Source organism: Gekko japonicus, unplaced genomic scaffold (genome assembly GCF_001447785.1).
Source record: "Gekko japonicus isolate JY-2015 unplaced genomic scaffold, Gekko_japonicus_V1.1 scaffold2305, whole genome shotgun sequence".
Lineage (NCBI taxonomy): Eukaryota > Metazoa > Chordata > Lepidosauria > Squamata > Gekkonidae > Gekko > Gekko japonicus.
Genome location: NW_015169247.1, coordinates 146100 through 166875, shown reverse-complemented (window position 1 = coordinate 166875; position 20776 = coordinate 146100). Strand labels below are relative to the sequence as shown.

The 20776-nt window shown below is 48.2% G+C and overlaps 1 protein-coding gene across 1 annotated transcript in view; it reads left to right on the top strand.

Moving 5' to 3' along the window:
- TBX15 (T-box 15) overlaps positions 1–20776 on the top strand; it is a 162755-nt gene that overhangs the window by 102606 nt on the left and 39373 nt on the right. Inside the window, exon 11 of the mRNA XM_015416481.1 lies at positions 8208–8272. Coding sequence (XP_015271967.1) covers positions 8208–8272 — 65 coding nt within the window. The remainder of the gene's footprint in view (positions 1–8207; positions 8273–20776) is intronic.

Below are 20776 nucleotides of genomic sequence, written 5' to 3'. Positions count from 1 at the left end.
TCAGGCCCGCAGTGGAACTGGCCATCTCCTGCTTCCAGTTCTGCTGCTGCTGCTGCATCATAGCTTGCTTCGCCAGACTCTCTTAATCACTCAGCCATTTCATGTTTTAACCTGGGTGCTAGACTCAGAACTCTGAGCATGAGATTTCTGTGGCGAATGTCAATAAATCAAAAGTAGGTTTGCAGCTCACAGAGCTAATGTTTTAAGCACGTTTTTATTTTAAGTAAAAAAAACCCCTTTGTGTCCTTTATAACATTTATATCTCCGCTACCTGGCATTACCTTTTATGACACACATGACCCGGCCCAACGAGGTCTCATTTATGTCAGATCTGGCCCTCTTAACAAATGAGTTCGACACCCCCCGGGGTAGGGGTTACAGAGGGTGGAGGGGGTGTGAGAATGCCGGATTTCATACTGTCCCATTGCTGCCCTCAACCAAATGCCTGTCGGAACATCTCTGCTTTGCATGCCCTGCGGAACGATAGTAACTCCTGCAGGGCACGGATGTTCTCCAGCAGAGAGTTCCCCCAGGCTTTTTCAGCCCCGGCCCTAGTTGAAGACAGCCAGATCTCTCTCGGACTGGGGACCACCAGGAGGTTTTTATTCCCTGAGAGTAACACTCTTCTGGGGGCAAACTGAGAGAGGCAGTCCCAAAGGTATGTGGGTCCCTGACTACTAAGGGCCTTAAAGGTCAAAACTGACCTTGAACATGATCCGGTGCTCCACCGGGAGCCAGTGCAGCTCACACAGCACAGGTTGGATGTGTGCCATCCGGCGGGTCCCCATGTGGACCTGCGCGGCTACATTCTGGACCAGTTGTAGCTTCCGGGTCAGCCACAAGGGTAGGCCTGTGTAGAGTGAATTACAGTAGTCTATCCCGGAGGTGACCGTTGTGTGGTTTACTGTCACTAGGTTGGGGTGAGGCAGGTAGGGAGCCACTGGCACAGTTGGAAGAACAGCAGCCTGGCAACCTTCATGACCTGGGGGCCACCACAGACAAGGAGGCATACAGAGTCACACCCAGACTCTTGACGGTTCGTGCCACCCTCAAGTGTTGGAAGTTGGCAACCCAACCAAGGATCCCCCCCCACCCAGCCACAGAACCTCCATCTTACCCGGATTCAGTTTCAGTTGACTCTGCTTTAACCACCCAACCACAGCTTCCAAACCCTCGGCTGAGTTCCCAGGAACGGCATCCAGCGAGCTGCCCATCAACAGAAATAGCTGGGAGTCATCATCATATTGATGACACCCCAGCCTGAAACTCTGTGCGAGCTGGGCAAGGGGGTGCATGTAGATGTTAAGTAACATCAGGGAGAGAAGTGCTCCTTGAGGAACCCTGCATCCCGGTGGGTACCACTATCCCGCCCAGCGCCACCCTCTGTCCCCGATCATAGAGAGATGAGGTGAACCATTTCAAGGCCACCCCACGGATTCCAGCACTGGTGAGGCAGTGGGTCAACAGGTTGCAACTGACTGTGTCGAACGCTGCTGTTAGCATAATAGGCCACACCCAACAGCAGAAACTCATTAGGATTGGCTACGTTAGGGGTATGTGGCCTAACATGCAAAGGAGTTCCTGCTACAAAAAATCCCTGGGTTTGGACAACAAACAGGGTAAACAGAATAAGAAGCAAAAGGTGGGTGTGGCTGGATGAGCACACTTCTGGTAACATGGGGGTGTGGCCTAATATGCCAATGAGTTGTGCTGTCAGGGGTGTGGCCTAATATGCCAATGAGTTTCTGCTGTTGGGTGTGGCCTATTATGCTAAAGAGTTCCTGCTGGTCTTTTTCTACAAAAAAAGCCCTGAGATTGTCAATATCTTCCAGGGGACCTTGTAACCTCTCACTGCTAGCCCTCACCAGCCACAAAGGCCACGGGTCTAAGAGGCAGGTGGTCATCCTAAGAGTACCCAGGATCCTGTCAACATCAGCTAGGGAGAGCCAGCTGATGATATAAAAGATTGAATTCAAAGACAGCCAAGGGGCCTCCAGTTCACATACAGTGTCAACATTGGCTGGAAGGTCGTGGCGGAGTGACAAGACTATCTGCAAAAAAAAAAAAGCTCGCAAATGCCTCACAGCTTATAGTAAAATTTCTATTATTCTGGGTCCTTTCCGAGAGATCTTGTGCTCTAGGTTGGTGCACTAGTTTCAGCTCCTTCCATAAAACAGCAAAATAAAATTAAAAAAAATATATAGGAGATCACAACCCAGCAGGTGGGATTTCATGACTTAACTGGGAGTCCCAGTCTGTGGTTTGAAGACCACTGCCATTTTCCTGAATCCAGAAATGAAGTTCTGGGCTCAAAAGGCCTATTATAGCACTCTGAAGTGAAGGTATCAGCAATTTATCATAGCTGTGTGAGGGAAGAACAATATTGTAACAAGCCAAGTTCCATTACAATATATTAGCAGCATGGTGGTCTTAGCTCTAAGCCAGCGGAGCAAAGTAAGATGACAGCATAAATTAGTTTGAAAGGAAAAGACAGGTGGTGTAACCCAACGGGTGGAAAAACACACACACACGGTGATCTACAGTGTGCGGCCACAGATTCCAGAGACTGAAAAAAGGGGCTTAAATCAAGAACAGGAGGAGATTTGCAACAAGGACATTTGCACCTATATAGCATTCGTGCGGAAATTCAAGTCTTTGTATGACCTGCAGAAAGAACCCAATGAAAAATAACATCCAGGGATCAGGACAATTTTTTTAGTGATATACAGGTATCTGTTTAATGTTTATTATTCTTAAGATCATAACTGCTCCCTGAATTTCCTGCAACACGGTCGGTTTCTGTGGCCTTCTGATTTTAAGAACAAATCATGTTATTTCAGAAATGGGTAGATTTCAGAATCGAGCAAAAGCAAGGGGGAATGGGCGGCTGTCGAGAGCAGGTGTGCCTTGAAGTGAGTGCCTGGGGTTCTTTCAGATCTCGCGAAGCTAACCGGCTACAGTTTAAATAGATCTGTGGTTGAGCATCTGAAAGCAGAATCTCAGTAACTGGCTTAATTCCCTGACAAGCAGATTGGGTTGCCAAGGGAAAGGTTGGGAGGTGCAGTGGCATGGGAGAATTTTTTTTAAACAATGCAGCCTCATGTACTTACCAGAAGTAAAAACCACAGAACTTCCAGAGATTCCTAGAGCTACCCTTTGTCACTTCCTGTAATAACTCCCGGTAAGTATCCGAAGCTGATTTCTCTGACACAGCTCCGAGTGGTATACAAACAAAACACGACTGTGTAGAAAGACAACGAAGTCAAGAAATTGTGGTGGTGCCAAGTGGTGGCAGGCAATGGGATCTGGGGGCAAGGCATCCCCCACCCCCGGGAGCTTGGCAGCCCTACAAGTAGGGCTGGCAAAAGGAAAGAGGTTGGGAAAAGGAAGAGGCTCTGCTCGCCAACTAGTCTAGCTCCCGCTCAGTGCTGCAGACCCACAGTTAGACCACCCCTACCAGATGGCTGTCCAGTCTCTGTTAGCAGACCACCAGTAGGGGAGACCTCACCCCCGGGATAATTTGTTCCATTGGGTCATAAGATAACATTCAGACAGAGTCTGCCCTTTTGTCCTCTGGATCTAGACTTGACTGCTGGAGCAGCAGAGAAGTCTTTGCCCTCTTCTATATGGCCAGGAATGCTCAGACACTTGAAGTCATCAAAACTTGAAGTCATCAAAAGCCGACTCTGATCCTTTTGCTCTGCATCCCACAGAGCTTTCTGGGGGTGGGGTCAGCAGCTGACTCAGCAGTCAGAGCCCCTAGCTATACCTTGTGGCTAATAGCCACTGATGGACCTCTGCTCCATATGCTTATCTAATTCCCTTTTGAAGCCGTCCATGCTTGTAGCACCCACCACTTCCTGTGGCAGTGAATTCCATGTGTTAATCACTCTTTGGGTGAAGAAATACTTCCTTTTATCCGTTCTCCTAACATTCAGACAGAGTCTACCCTTTTGTCCTCTGGATCTAGACTTGACTGCTGGAGCAGCAGCGAAGTCTTTGCCCTCTTCTATATGGCTAGGAATGCTCAGACACTTGAAGTCATCAAAACTTGAAGTCATCAAAAGCCGACTCTGATCCTTTTGCTCTGCATCCCACAGAGCTTTCTGGGGGTGGGGTCAGCAGCTGACTCAGCAGCTTCTGGTCTCCCCCACCCCCCATCCTGGAAACTTTGCTGCCTCCCGGACTTGCTGAGATGCAGCCATCGGAAGCCAAAAGGAGAGAAACCAGCTCTTTCTTCTCTTCCTTTTGTGATGCAAAGCCCAGCTTGGGAGGGGAGGGAGAGAAACGAGCTCTTTCTCAGCCTCTCCTGCTCAACTGAGTGGGGGGGAGGGGAGGGAAGAGCAACGAGCGAGAAACCAGCTCTTTCTTCTCTTCCTTTTGCGATGCAAAGATTGAAAGCATTGTTTTGGTCCTTGCCCAGCTTGGGAGGAGAGGGAAACAGCCTTTTGCAGCCCAGATATCAAAAGCATTGCTCCTCTCCTGCTCAACTGAGTGGGGGGGGGAGGGAAGAGCAACGAGCTCTTTCTCCTCTCCCATTCATACCTTCACAGTGTTTCCTGAAGTGTAGAGGTGGATCAGAACCCGACTACCAGCTGATCTCCTGATCAGCTGTGAGTCGGCTTCTGACAACAGGCACCTGCAAGCACAGTCTGCACCTATTATGCAATGCACCAGGTCATATGAGCATATCCCTGATAGACTCACATTCTGATTGCGATTATCAAACAAGGTAGGTTTAATTCTCGGACAGGTTCATTGAGAAGTTCAGGTATTTGAAGGATGCAATCATCATGACTCTCCTAAGTCTTCTCCGGGCTAAACATACCCAGTCATACCTTTCCTTGTATGTCTTGTTTTGGCCTCATACCAGGTGAGAACACTGGTGTACTCATGGTGTATTCTGATTTGCAGGATCTCCCAGCACTTGAGACCTTTTTACTGGAGAGGGCAAGTGTCAAATGTGGGGCTTTCTACAGGCAAAGCATGCCCTTTGCCATGGAACTGTGGCCCTTTACCCAATGGTTTCAGGGTGAATTGCAGCAGCAACAGCCTACTTGAATTGTCTCAAGGCCAAGGAGTGGTTATATCACTCCGTTGGCTTGTTTCTGTGGTTCTCAAGGAGCTAGTTGCCTGAAGAGGTTATAGCTGTTGTGTAGGAGATGAGCGACCTAGCATGTGTGCAACAATTGGGGATGAAGCATATGTTCCAAAACAAAATGTTTTACGAAAAAGGGGTGGATGCATGTGAAGGTTTTCACAAAAGTGTCCCTTTGCTCAGTTATTGGCCCTTTGTCTAGTGCTGGTGGCCACCCTCTCCACTTCTGCTTGTCGCCATTTTTAATCTCTTTTGGCTGTGCCACAATCAGGGTTGAAAGGCCCATTTGGCCTCATCCATGAAGTCATCATATAATCAGATCTGATGGACTACATGGTATGGCAGCAGGAGAAAGGGTGGTGGTGATGGTGGGAACATGAGGGGTGACCATCAGCAACAGCATGACATCACTTCCAGGAAAACCTGGAAGTGACAACATGCCTTTCTAGGAATTGACGGAAACCCTATGGTAAAACCCGACTGCCATTTTTTAATTTTTCTTCTGGCGCCACTCACAAAAGTTGGAGGCAGAAGATCCCCCACCAGGGAACTGTGAATCCTACTACATGATACCCTCACGAAGCCAAATCAGAGCGAGGCCATTGCTTCCTACTGTGGGATCAGGCAGACATAGAAAAAGCTGAGCAGCACCATGGGTAGTATTGTTACTAGATCTGCCGATAGGCCAGCCACCACTGACAAGATGAATGGCGCTTTGCCCCTGTTCACAGATCCAGCAACCGAAAGAATTGCGAGGGGGGGGGCATCCACTGCAAGTACAGCAGTGGAGATTGGGGCTGTTTCATTTCAGCCTTAATAATAACAGCTTTATTACAGACCTCCAGCGGATGTTGTGCTTCATGACAATCAGTGATATATTTAGAACCATTGCAAGGTTACGTTTGGTATGGATGTGCTTGAGCAAGTGGCAACAGATAGAGGAGGGACCATGGGACTGATGCTGCAGGTGAATGTTCTGCACAGAACTGAAATGGAAGGTCTGTTCTGCTCTGGTATCTTTAGCTGGGCATAAATCCTAAGAAAAAGCCTGCCTCCTGTATCGCTCTCTTCTGTAATTGCCCATTCTAGGGTTGCCAAGTCCATCTTCCACCCCCAGCGGGGGACTTTGGGGGTGTTCCTGGAGGGGGCGGGGCATCCCCGACGTGATGACGTCACATTGGGGACATCCGCCCCCCCCCGCGCACCAGATCTCCAGAAACGGCAGTTCCCTGCACTTAAAGGAGCCGGCGTTTCCCTTTTAAATGCAGGAGCCGGCGTTTCCCCTTTAAGAGCAGCCACATTTCCCTTTTAAGAGCACGAAGGTGGCATTTCCCTGCAAGCTTGTGGAGATCAGGCCTGGGAGGAAACACGGGTTCCACACACTTAAAGGGAGAGAGATGGGTGGCTGAGGGTGTTGGGGGTGGGGCTTCCCCCGCCGGCCATCTGGCCAGCAGCGGGTAGTTAACCCCCCCCCCCCAAAATGGGAGACCCCTGGCAAACCGGGGGGGGGGGTTGGCAACCCTAGCCCATTCCCTTTACCTAAATGACTGTTTTCTATTTTATGCATGTATTTATTCTGAGACTTTCATATCTTGCCTTCCTCCAAAGAGTTCAAGCCAGCTATTATTTTAATGGCCATTAGTTTTAATAATTTGGGTGGCAACTAACTATGATCCTGATGCTCTACAGTAACAGCTGACCTATCTAGTATGTTTTTGAATAGTCAGAGCTCAGGGTGGCTTACACACTTTTCCTTTCTGCATTGGAACCTCATAGCAACCCTGAAAGTAGGTTAAGGTGAGAGTGTGACTATTTGAAGACCACGCATGGCTCAGGCCTAAACTACATTTTACAATTGTTAAGGTGTTGTGTCTAGATTTGGACAGTCACATGTTAGGTGTGGGGGGACTGGTTTCCCAGTTACCCAGGGCCCAAATTTGAATCAGGGCTTGGGGGAATAAAAGGGACTTCAGCCTTCACCACCATGCCATTTTCCCAATCCAAAACTGTCCTAGAGAACAGTATTTGCCACACATGTAGTTCATCAGTACGTCCACAGCTCCACAGTGGGGCAATTACTGCCTCCCCAGGGCTGTTTTGGGTCAGGAAAATGCTGCGTGGGAAAGGCTGAAGTCTGTTCTTCCCTCAAACGACAGCATGATCCAAATTGGGCCCATGGACTCTTGGGAAACAAGTCGGGGGGGGAGGTATTTGTGAATTTCCTGCTTTGTGCAGGGGATTGGACTAGATGACTGTGGAGGTCCCTTCCAACTCTATGATTCCATGATTCTCTAAGTTCCCCCACACCTGACACGTGACTGTCAGAGTATATGTCATGGTGGGGGATCCCATACACAATACATTACAAATTGTGTTTCTGTAGGTGTGCAAAGTGCAGGACTGTCAGAGTATATGTCATGGTGGGGGAACCCATACACAAAAATTGTGTTTCTGTAGGTGTGTAAAGTGCAGTCAAGTCACAGCAGATAGATGGTGACCCTGTCTGGTTTTCAAGGCAAGAGGCTAACAGAGGTGTTTTTGCCATTGCCTGGCTCTACATAGCATCCCTGTATTTCCTTGGTGGTCTCCCATCCGAATACAAACCAGGGCCGACCCTGCTTAGCTTCCATGGTCTGATGAAATCAGGCTAACCTGGGCCATCCAGGTCAGGGCATAACAATTACACAGGATGTGTATTAACCCTGAGTGGGGGATTAGAACCTGAGTCTGAATATCACACTACACAGGCTCTAGCTATGGTTGCCAGACTCCAAGTGGGACCTGGAAATCTCCCAGAATTACAACTGATCCCCAGACAATGGACGGAATTAGACGAAATGGAAGGCTTGAAGGATGGCCTCGGTGGCTTTATACCCCGCTGAGGGGCCTCTCTTCTGAAATCCTGCCCTCCCCAAGTTCCACCCCCAGATCTCTGGAATTTCCCAACCCAAAGTTGGCAACACTGGCTCTAGTAGAGGTTATGTTTAGAAGCGTATCATCAACATTTTGCAAACTATTTGACTGTGGGTGAGGGAAGGAGGGCAATTAGGGAATTATGTAATGGAAAGATGGGAACAACAGGAATCTAAATGTGTGCCTTCTGTTACAGATCACCAGATTAAAAATTGACCGGAATCCATTTGCAAAAGGGTTCAGGGATTCTGGAAGGAACAGGTAAGAAGATCCCTTCAATTTCCCCTTTTGTGTTTTAGGCTACCTCTTCCCTAGTTACCTGCATTGACTTGGGTCCTCCTCACACAACGTGCGTAAAGAGACTCTGCCGCCATCCCCTGGGCTGCCTCTTGGGGCCAGCTTGCTGGTTTCTATGACTCTGCATCCATCTCCAAGGAGTTGGCAGGGATACCAGTTTGGTCTGTGCCAGTCATCTGCTTTGGAGAGGGCGCCAAGGGGGGGACCAGAGCTATCAAAACCAACCGTGCCTTCCACCCACTGTTTGGGGCAGGGGCATTGTTCACACATCCTGGTACACACTGAACATTGTCTATACAGATGGTTGTGTATTTTCTGGGTGCTTTGCAAGGATGACAGAGCTGGGCAGCGTGTGGGCTTCTAACCACAGAAGTTGCCAGGCTATTTTAAGTGGCCTGGGTTTCGGGAGATAATACTGCTCAGGTTCCCCCAGCATGGTCAGCTTTGTTCTTTCAGTTTTGAATAGTACTGTGTGATGGTGATGATGATGAATTGTCACAGTCAGATATTTGACTGGTAGATGGTGCTCTGCAAATCAAGATCTAGCCAAGTTCTTGGGAATTGCAGAGGTATCTTCACAGGATTCTTGCCGTTCCAGGCAACACTGTCTTCTGGAGCTGAGCTGGTGTTATTTGCTCAGTGCCCAAAATGTCCAGATGTTCCTTAAGACTTCTAGGCACTGTTCCAAGGACTCCAATGACAGCTGGCACGATGGTCACCTTCTTGTCCCAGAGATGCTCTGACTCTGTTCATAGGTCTTGGTACTTGTGATCTTCTCCTGTTCTTTCTTTTCTATTCTGCTTTCTCCTGAGACTGATGATAATGATGATTGTCACTATCAGATATTTGACTGATAGAGGGTGTTCTGCAATTTGAAATCTAGCCAAGTTGTTGTTGTTGATGATGATGATGATGATTCTGCCCTTATAAGGACTGCCAAGGAGCTAACAATTTAAAAAAGACAGGATAAAATTACATTACAGAACCATTAAAATCAACCCCCCACTATTTGTAAAACAGTTAAAAAGCAGACTTAAAATACATGCAAAACAGTTAAAATACATGTCGTAGAAAGTGCCATCAACTCATAGCTGACTTATGGTGACCCCATTGGGTTTTCAAGGCAATAGACATTCAGAGGTGTTTTCCCATTGCCTGTCTCGGTGTCATGGTCCTGGTATTCCTTGAAGGTCCCCCATCCAAATACTAGCCAGGACCAACCCTGCTGAGCTTCCAAGATCTGATGAAATTGGACTAACCTGGGCTATCCACGTTCTAGATACAAAATATAAGAACATACAAAACATAAAAACATTAAGTTAGGAAGAAGGGATCAGTAAAGGTTAGGGATGGGCGTGAACCAAACCACGAAGAAAAATCTGTGATGAATTTTGCCTTATTCGTAGTTCGCAAACGGAAGTTCATGATGGGTCTACCATCATGACATTCCATGAAATTTTAGAGCAGTTTGTGTGGTTCATGGTGGCTTTTGGATGGAGCAGAAAGCAGGGGCATAAAGGGACTCTTGAGTCTGCAAAGCGACAGGAAGAGCTCAGATGCAAGGAGCAGTCTCCCCGTGTCTCAGCTGTTTCCCCTGCTTCTTCTGCAGTCCTTTTAAACCAGCCTGGTTTAAAGAGACTGCAGAAGAAATCAGGAAAAACACCCAAGCTGTCTTTGCGGACCTTCCCAGTTCCCGAAAATATCCAGGATTTTTTCAGGATTTTTTTGTTCCCCCCCCCAAAAAGCCTAGATACTTTTGGGATGCTGAAATATACATGAAAATATTGAGAAGGAATTTTTTGGGTATATTTTCAGCTTGGGCAGATCTGAAAGTTTTTAAAGTGACTGCACAAGACAGCCTGAAACAGCTGAGCGGAGGGGAGCAAGCTTCTTCTAGTTGCTCAGCTGTTTTTCGGGCTTTCTGCAGTAGTTCAGCAGTTCGAGACCCGAGTGTGCCGCATGACGGAGGGAGCTCCCCTCTCTAGTTCCAGCTCCTGCCAACCTAGCAGTTCGAAAGCAAGAAATTGCAAGTAGATAAATAGGTACCACTTAGGTGGGAAGGTAACAGCGTTCCGTGTGTCTTGGTGTTTAGTCATGCCGGCCACATGACCACGGAAACATCTTCGGACAGCGCTGGCTCTTCGGCTTTGAAACGGAGATGAGCACTGCAACTCTAGAGTCGGATTCGACTGGCTTTCGAGCAAGGGAACCTTTACCTTTACAGTTGCCAACTCTGTCGGCAAAGTGTGCCTCGCCCATGGTGGCGCTTGACTCGAAGCTCAGCCATGCAGGGGTGGGGCCAGTGGGGTCAAAGCATGGAGCTCAGTGGGTCCGAGTGATCCAGGGACAGGGCTGAGAGCAAAAGTAGGCAGACCGGGGCTGCAGACAGACTGGCAGGTGGGAGCGATATGGCGCCACCTCTCATTGTTGCGCTCTGAAGTATTGTGGGGCATATCAACCAGACAGCACACCCTGCTGCAGGTCACCCGCACGGCCGTCCTGTGGGCATGCATCCACATTACTTCAGCGCCCCAGCCACAGACCGTGCTGCCTGGTCGTTTTTTAAGAAATGAAGGCAGGTGCATGTACACATGCTCATATAGGCAGACACTACAAAAACCAACAACCAGTGGTATAGATGGATCTGCAGGTTCAGGCTGCAAATCCATTCTGCATGCACTCCCTGACATTCAGACATCTGGTCACGTGCGATGAATGTGCAGGGAAACCGAAAACACCACATGTGATGTTGTGTCTATTTACTCCGTTTCCAACTTCTCATATGATGGCGTGAGTATGACTGGGGAATGGCTGACACATGGGGCCTTGTGAGCCTGCCAGTTTAATCCGTTAGAGCAGTGGTTCTCAACCTTCCAAATACAGTCCCTCATGTTGTGGTGACCCCCAACCATAAAATTATTTTCGTTGCTATCATAAGACCATCGAAAATTTGTGTTTTCCGATGGTCTTAGGCGACCCCTGTGAAAGGGTCGTTTGACCCCCAAAGGGGCCGCGGCCCACAGGTTGAGAACCACTGCGTTAGAGGAATACAGCTATATCGGGGCAAACTGCCAGTCTGAACACAGTCCACATCTCCTAATACAATATTAAAACCATAGAGATTTGGGAGGTTGCTAGAGTGTCTCTATGGTTCATGATGTCACTTCTGGTTATGAGACCAGAAGTGACATCACGGTGTCATGTGACACCATTCAGTGCCTAATGGCACCCCACCCAAACTCCTGAGCATTGACAACTCCAATCAAAGCCAACAGAAACTGCTCATTCATCTGAAGTGCCTAGATCTCTCTCTCATCTGAGGAGCTATCAGGGAAGCAGAATGTTACCTTAAACTTGCTGCAGTGTTTAGAGAAGCTGCCTTTGATGCACAGGAAGGCCTGTGTTGAAAATGAAAGTTAGAACTGGCTGCAGGCCCGCTGTTGCAAAAGTTGTAAAGGTGCAGTTCAGCAAATGCCCTCACTGCATAAAGGCACTAAACAGTTAAAACAGGGCTTCTCTACAGTTCCCCTCATTATATGGATATAAAAGACCTCATCGGCTATGGACGAGAAGTGGAGGAGAAAACAGTCATGCCAGTGGAAAACTAGCCAGTTGTCAACCCTCTAATCAGTCACAGAGTGGGAGCTGGGTGAGGAAGACCCCATCCGTAGTCTGGATCTCCGGCACCAGTGAGATCATTGCCACCCACCAGAGCCTGCGACTGGGAGGCCAAGTTGAACCCACACCAGAGCCATTGAATTTTCCAGACATCTGAGAAAGCAATCTAGTCAAGGTCAGAGTATTGCTAGAGCGGCCCAAGAAAGTCCTCCCCTTCCCTAATGAAACTGAAGGCGCCGGGGCCTCCGGAAAGATGTGGTCGGTTCAAGGGACTCATTTGTGTTGCGAGAACTTGCGAAGGGCCAAGGATGCGATTTGCACAAATGGATGAATCACATGCAGGGGTTTTGAGATGGCTGTGAACGAGAACGGACCCCCAACCATGGGCTTGGCTGGCTGAGCTCAGGCGCAGCTGAACGAGACTTCCACAAGGTCTTGTGCAACTGGACATGCTCCTGAAGGGGCTGGGAGTCATGGAAACTTGTGGCTCATTAACGCGAGGCAGGGCAGGATGTTACCACACGGTTGCGGCCGCGGAGAGCTCAGCGGAGCTTTCTGCTGATGTCAAGCAGAACTAGAATCTTTAAGGCATCACGCATCAAAGAGAGCAGCCGGGGCTTTGAGGCAGGGGAGCCGCACAAAAGGCTTTCCGAGCACGTCTAGTAGGAGGGTGGCTGCCGTGTTAACGAAGGCTCTGCCAGGATTTTGCTGCTGTGCTCAGCGAATGAGACGGCATAATTCTCAGAGGCATTCCCCCAAATAAATCATATACCATATGCACCAGTGTGGAGGGGCTGAGAGTAAAAGGCAGCAGCAGGGTCAGAACAAAGCTGACCCCAAAGAAGAGCCTCAGGTTGCCAACTCTGGCCCAGGAAATTCCTGGAGATTTGGGATTGGTGCCATGGAGGAGGGGGGTTGGGAAGGGATTTCATCTAGAATCTATGGTATACCAGAGTTCCTTGCAGGGGAACTGATCTCTGTATTCTGGAGATCAGTTAGGGTCGCCAGACCCCTGGTTGGGGCAGGGGTTCCCCCAATTTTGGGGGCTTCAAACCACCGCCAGCCTCTTCCCATGTTGATGTCGTCTGTGTGATGACGTCACCTGGAAGTGACATAATCACACTGGGCACATCACGTATCAACGCTCTAGCATTTTGGCCAACACTCTATGATTACCATAGAGGTTTTGGCCAAAATGCTAGATGCATGGCGTGCATCAAAAGCACTGATGCATGGCGTGCCCGGCATGATGATGTCAGTTCTGGGTGAAATTCCAGGACAGACCCAGGAACCCTCCATTAAAAGCCAGGTAAAACAAAAGAAACACTCTATGATCAAGTGGTTAAGACGCTGAACTGCAGGCTGTGGAAGGTCGGTAGTTCAGCAGTTCGAGACCCGGGTGCCGCATGACGGAGTGAGCTCCCGTCTCTAGTTCCAGCTCCTGCCAACCTAGCAGTTCGAAAGCAAGAAACTGCAAGTAGATAAATAGGTACCACTTTGGTGGGAAGGGAACAGCGTTCCGTGCGCCTTGGTGTTTAGTCATGCCGGCCACATGACCACGGAAACGTCTTCGGACAGCGCTGGCTCTTCGGCTTTGAAATGGAGATGAGCACCACAACCCTAGAGTCGGACTCGACTGGCTTTCGAGCAAGGGAACCTTTACCTTTACCTTTAAGACCTGGCAACCCTAAGATCAGTGGTAATTCCACAAGAACTTCAGGCCCCATTTGGAGGTTGAAAGCTTCTTTAAGAACTCCAGATTAAAGCTAACTTGATGGTCACGCCATTAAAATAAATAAAAATAAATATTACTTGGGGAATCCTAGAAACTTGGAGGAGGGACTAGACAACTAATGGAGAATTCTCAACAAATCCCCTGGATTCTTTGTTGCAAGGAGTGACAACAGCTAAATTGGTGTAAAACTCCTACAGGCGTAGGGGTGCCAGGTCCCTCCCGGCCATTAGCGGGAGATGGGGGGTAGGGTTGCCAGATCCAAGCTGGGAAACCTCTGGAGATTTGGGGAAGGAGCCTGGAGAGGACAGGGAGCCCTGTGGCAACAACGCCGTAGAGTCCACCCTCCAAAACATCAATTTCCTCCAGGGGACCTGATCTCTTTAGTCTGGAGATGTGCTGTGAATTCGGGGGAACCCCAGATCCCACCTGGAGGCTGGCATCCCTGTAAGAGGCTGGTCATGTCAACCTGCCCTTAAACCGTAGTCATGAATCTGCATCACTGTGTTTGCGCTATAATTTCTCTTGCCACAGTTTGCGTCATTGTTTGTTGGTGTGGAACACCAGCAGAGGGCCTTGAGGCCATTCTCAGCCCTCCCCTAAATTTGGGGCCCTCTTTGTCCGTCTCAAAGAGAGAGACAACTAATGGAGAATTCTCAACAAATCCCCTGGATTCTTTGTTGCAAGGAGTGACAACAGCTAAATTGGTGTAAAACTCCTACAGGCGTAGGGGTGCCAGGTCCCTCCCGGCCATTAGCGGGAGATGGAGGGTAGGGTTGCCAGATCCAAGCTGGGAAACTTCTGGAGATTTGGGGAAGGAGCCTGGAGAGGACAGGGAGCCCAGTGGCAACAATGCCGTAGAGTCCACCCTCCAAAACATCAATTTCCTCCAGGGGACCTGATCTCTTTAGTCTGGAGATGCGCTGTGAATTCGGGGGAACCCCAGGTCCCACCTGGAGGCTGGCATCCCTGTAAGAGGCTGGTCATGTCAACCTGCCCTTAAACCGTAGTCATGAATCTGCATCACTGTGTTTGCGCTATAATTTCTCTTGCCACAGTTTGCGTCATTGTTTGTTGGTGTGGAACACCAGCAGAGGGCCTTGAGGCCATTCTCAGCCCTCCCCTAAATTTGGGGCCCTCTTTGTCCGTCTCTTCTCCTCCCTCACTAAATCCAGCATTTAGAACTTTCCATAAGAAAACCCCCACAATTGTTGCCTCTTATTAAAAATGAAGGTCGGGGAAAGGATGGGTTTCAATTGATTCTAATTGCCACTTCTCTCTACAATAAAAAAATTCACCTCAACAAATAACAGGGGATGCCAGACCAAGGGTCTTGCTGATGCAGATCTTGAGAACTGCAGCAGCGTTTCCTTTATTTAAAATCCCCCAGGAGCCAAAAACAAGTCCAAAAAAAAGCAGAGCAGTACACAATGAAAAAGGAATGTATTTTTGGCCTCTCCTTTCATGAAGCTGCCTCGTAGAAATTTGTTTTTCCGTTTTCTGCTGTTATAAGGGAGCCTTTTCTCTCTCCCACTGTGTTCGGGCTTTTTTTTAAAAAAAAAAATGTTTATTTTTATTACCCACTGTAGTCTTCACCGGGTGTAAAAATTGCCATTAAAAGCATAGTTTGGTGTCCATTATAAACCTATGGTTTTTATTTGCTCATAAATTCCACACACAACTCCCCCCCCCCTCCACCTTTTAGGTACAAAACTTAGCTCAGTGCTATAAAACTCGGCTGAATTAATTGGTGGCTTGGGAACACTTAGAAGTACACGATTCTACAAAGCAAATGTCAAAAGCTTGTGTGGCGTAGTGGTTACGGTGGGGAAACCTGGGGTTCAGTTCCTCATCCCAGGAAACCAAATCCAGCCAAGCTGTGGTATTATCCACGGCGGTGGCTTCTAACCAAATAATCAGTTACAAAACAACGAAAGAAGATGTCAGTCAAGCGGCAATTAGGCATCTTTTAACGAACTCTCAACATATAACTCACCAGAGGACAGAAAGGAATTCCAGACCTGGTCTGTGTGCTTTGGAGGTTCGATACTCTCTTATTTCCCCATTTATGGGCAAGTCCCATGTGGGCAATTGAATGAGTGGAATGGCCTGATTTTTGTTTTATACAGCTCATTTGCCACAGGGCTTTCATTAAATGCGTGTGGGGAGATGAACCTGAAGTCCAGAAGGAAAATACACACACGGATAATTAAGACATACCGTTCTCATTTGTCAAACTGGCTCTAAAATGCATTCACAATTTGAAGTTGTTCATACTGCCTGCTAGTGGTGGCCGCTGCACCTTCTCCAACCGGGATGATGCTCTAAGCTCCACACCATTTTACGCTTCCATCTCTTCTCCTCTTACCTATCTCCCCCCCCCCGGCCCCGTGCCCCGCATCCATCTGTTAGTAAAGGTAAAGGTTCCCTTGCTCGAAAGCCAGCCGAATCCGACTCTAGGGTTGCGGTGCTCATCTCTGTTTCAAAGCCGAAGAGCCAGCGCTGTCCGAAGACATTTCCAGAGCTCACTCCGTCATGCGGCACCCGGGTCTCGAACTGCTGAACTACCGACCTTCCACAGCCTGCAGTTCAGCGTCTTAATCAATAACATTGCTTCGTAAATAAAAAGCAGAAATGCTTCATGATTGCACTTTTTGGCTAAAATGATTTAAAAAACCTGTTGGAAAGGAATATATTAAAAATTACAGCAGTAACCCTACAGTTCCTAAGAATTTTGAAGTGTCAGAAACAGCGCATGTTCTTCGCTGCATAAGGACAGATTTCAGATTGAAGCATGATGTCGTGGTTAAAGTGTCCGATTACGATCTGGGAAATTCGGGTTTGTATCCCCACTTGTGCCTTGGACATTTACTGGGTGATCTTGAGCCTGGCCCGTAGCTAGGGCGGGGCTATTGGGGGCTCCGCCTCCTCCCTTAAAGGGATAGCCCCACAAGATTTTCTTTAAAAACTATTTTAAAATCATTTTAAAAACATTTTTAAAGGATTGTCTGAATGGAGGAGGGGAAGGGAGGCTGGGAGAATAGAGGGAAGTACAGTTTTACAAGACTATATATATATATATATATAATTTAAAAAATAATGGCAGCCCCACCAGAAAAAAATTTCCCCCACAAGCCACAAAACCCTGGCTACGGGCCTGCCTTGGGCCAGTCACACCCTCTCAGCCTAACCTACCTCACAGGGCTGTTGTGAGGATAAAATGGAGGGGAGGAGAATGATATAAGTTGCTTTGAGTCCCCATTGCTCTAACCTGGATAGCCCAGGCTAGCCCAATCTTGTCAGATCTTGGAAGCTAAGCAGGGCTGGTCCTGGCTAGTACTTGGATGGATGACCTCCAAGGAATACCAGGGACGTAGTGCAGGCGATAGCAACCCACCTCTGAAATGTCTCTTGCCTTAAAAACAACTGTAGCTCACCAACTAGTGGTGCATAATGCTAAAAAAAGAGCTAGAATTTGGCTGCCAGACAATCTTAGGATCTCCTAGCTATACTACACAAATTGCCATACAATAATAATTATTAGTCCCCACTGGGGAGAAATGCCTGTCTCATCACTTGAGGAGGAGGAGAAGAGATTGGATTTATACCCCACCCTTCACTACCCAAAGGAGTCTCAGAGCAGTTTACAATCTCCTTTCCCTTCCCCTCCCCACAACAGACACCCTGTGAGGTAGGTGGAGCTGAGAGAGCTCTTTCAAGAACTGCTCCTGAGAGAACACCTCTGAAAGAACTTATGACTGACCCAAGGTCACACCAGCAGCTGCCTGTGGAGGAGTGGGGAATCAAACCTGGTTCTCCCAGATTAGAATCCACGTTCCTAACCACTACACCAAACTGGTAGTCCCAGCTACCCAGTTATTGTTACCTTGGGGTGTCCTTTAACCTTTTACTTCTGTAAGGCCACAGAAGGCAAAACAAAGCAAAAGGTGAAGACTAAACAAATAAAATATTAAGTTTGTAAAAATATACATATAGATATACTCTGGTTACATATTTTATATTGATATGCTTCCTGTGTGTGACTCTGTCATACAATAAATAAATAAATAGGTATACCCCCACGCACATCTCTCTCAAACACACACTAAACATTATGTGCCTTGAGTTAGAATTCCACCCCTGACAAGCAGTACTCCTTCTAAGCTATGAGCTACTGGCATTAAAGTTGTCAGTGAGCGACTTGGCTACTGCATAAATTAGTGTGCTCTGGAGCCTTTCTTCCTGAGCAAAGACAAAAATGTGTGAGCTGGAGGCTAAAAAACTGTGAGCTAGCTCACACTAACTCAACGTAGAGGGAACACTCCTGACAAGTAGGAAATCACTGAGTAATGTATCAAGAAGGTGTCCTAATTATACTAGATTCAGGTAGGTCCCAATTCTGTTTGTAAAGCTTCTGGCCTTCATTACGCAACTCAGACATGTAAAACCCTCATATTGTACAAGAGAGCTGCAGAACTACTCTGCTGGAGGAAATGGCCCATTATAGCTGGAGGTGACATTCTTCCAAAGAAACATTACAGGGACTTTCAAGAGTTTTCAAAGACTGGGCCTAGTTCAACATTACAGAGAAGTCAAAGCTTGGCAAAATGATGGTTCTGTCAAAATGATGGGGTGGGTGTTTTTAATGAATTTTTTTCCATCTATGAATCAAGCTACCCCACCCCAACATCTTTCTATGTGAAAGGGTGTAATCATGTTCACATGGGGGTTTGGAGTCAGGGAGAAGCTGGATTGCATCCCTGTTACCATGGCAACCAGGGAAGTACTCCCTCATTGGGAAGTGTGTCTGAGAAATGTGTCCAAATTTGGATGTCCTTCCTTTTTGCTGCATTACCTGCAGTGGGTTGCGTACCTCAACAAGAGAGGGCATAATCCTTGTTCTCCCTGCAGTAGCTAGGGTTGCTGGGCGGTTTCCTGCTGGCAACCCACTCTTTCTTCTACCCCTCAGAGCAACGGTGGGAGAGGAAAAAAGACACCATGCTCAGACCAATGTCATGCTGTCCCTTCTGAGGAAAACCCGGAAGTGACATCAGTTCTGTCTAGGAATGACTGGAAACTCTACCATAGAATTTCCAGTGCTCCCTAGAGGGGTATGACATCACTTCCGGGTTTTGCCCATAACTGATATCATGCTGTCACTGGGGGTGATTAGAAACTGACTCCAAATTCCTAAAGAGAGGGAAAGAAACAGACCATTTGATTTCAGGGAGAAATTGGGTAATGAGGAATTAAGAGAATTTATCTTCATATCACTGCTCAGCGGTGGGGCCATTCCTTCTCCCACCCTTTTTCCTCACAAGCAGCAGCAGAAACAATGGCTGAAAACAGCTGTGAAAAACACACCAAAAAGTGGAAAGTAAGGAGGGGGAGTATGAACATTCTGGCATTGTTCCTTGAAATAGCAACCCCCGCAGTGAAAACCGAACCTCGTATAAATCCCACACAGCAGCCCCTCTTCGAGAATCCTACTGCCAAACAAGAGAAAGGAGAGAAGTAGGATCTCACTGCTAAATCCGTGACCGCCAAGCACAAGTTACGGGCAAGCTCCAAAACTCAAGTCAGCGGTGATTTGCGTGGTTATGACAGAATGGTGAAGGGGAAGGAAAGGACATTCAAGGCATAAAGTTATAGGCAGGAAAAAACGGAATGGCAGGTAGGTGCTGGGGTCAGGGTGGGGTTCCCAACCTCCAGGTGGTGGCTGGGGATCTCCTGGATGACAACCAGGGCTATTTTGGGGCAGGAACGCACAGGAACGGAGTTCCGGCTGGCTCCCAAGCTGGCCACGCCCAGCAGGAACTCATTAGCATAATAAGCCACACCCAACAGCAGGAACTCATTAGGATTGGCTACATTAGGGATGTGTGGCCTAACATGCAAAGGAGTTCCTGCTACAAAAAAAGCCCTGGGTTTTGACAACAAACAAGGTAAACAGAATAAGAAGCAAAAGTTGGGTGAGGCTGGATGACCACACCTCTGGTAACATGGGGTGTGTGGCCTAATATGCTAATGAGCTGTGCTGTCATGGGTGTGGCCTAATATGCTAATGAGTCTATGTTGATGGGTGTGGCCTATTATGCTAATGAGTTCCTGCTGGGCTTTTTCTGCAAAAAGAGCCCCGATGACAACTATCTCCAGGCAACGGAGTTCAGTTCACCTGAAGAAAATGGCCGCTTTGGAAGGTGGACTCTATGACGTCATACCCGTTGAAGCCCCTCCCCTCCTCAAACCCCACCCGCCTCAGGCTCCACTCCCCCAAATCTCCAGGTATTTCCCAACCCGGAGCTGGCAACCCCAGGCCAGGGCTTCATTGTGGCTGAGAGTTACCCCCGGCTGGCTCTCTGGCTGAGTCATCCTAACAGCTGCTTAGGGTGGTGGCATGAGGAGTGTGCCACTGCAACATGGGCTTTGTTTGCCTCCAGCTCGCAGCGGCGCACAGGAGGAGACTGCATCAGGGGCTTGGCATGAAGCCAGCTGGTGGTGGTACAGGCCAAGGAGGTGAGGAGAGGAGCGCGAGGTGACAAAAGAGCTTGAACTGACCCAGACTAGAAGGATTTCCCAGTGACAGAGTGCTTTTCCTACATGACTGACCAACCTCACCCGTAACTACCAGGACTGGTCCACTGCCAATAATAATAATTTATTGTTGTTGTTGTTGTTGTTGTTATCATTTGGCATTTTGTGTAGAATAGCCAGGAGATCCTAAGACTGTCTGGCAGCCAGAAGTTCTAGGTCATTTAGCATTATGCAACACTAGTTTGGTGTAGTGGTTAGGAGCGCGGACTCTAATATGGGAGAACTGGGTTTGATTCCCCACTCCTCCACAGGCAGCTGCTGGTGTGACCTTGGGTCAGTCACAAGTTCTTTCAGAGCTGTTCTTTCGAGGGCAGTTCTCAAGAGAACTCTCTCAGCCCCACCTACCTCACAGGGTGTCTGTTGTGGGGAGGGGAAGGGAAAGGGATTGTAAGCCGCTCTGAGACTCCTTTGGGTAGTGAAGGGCGGGGTATAAATCCAATCTCCTCCTCCTCTCCTCCTAGTAGATGCGGAGCTAGACTTGTTTTTAAGGCAAGAGACATTCCAGAAGTGGTTTTTCATTGCCT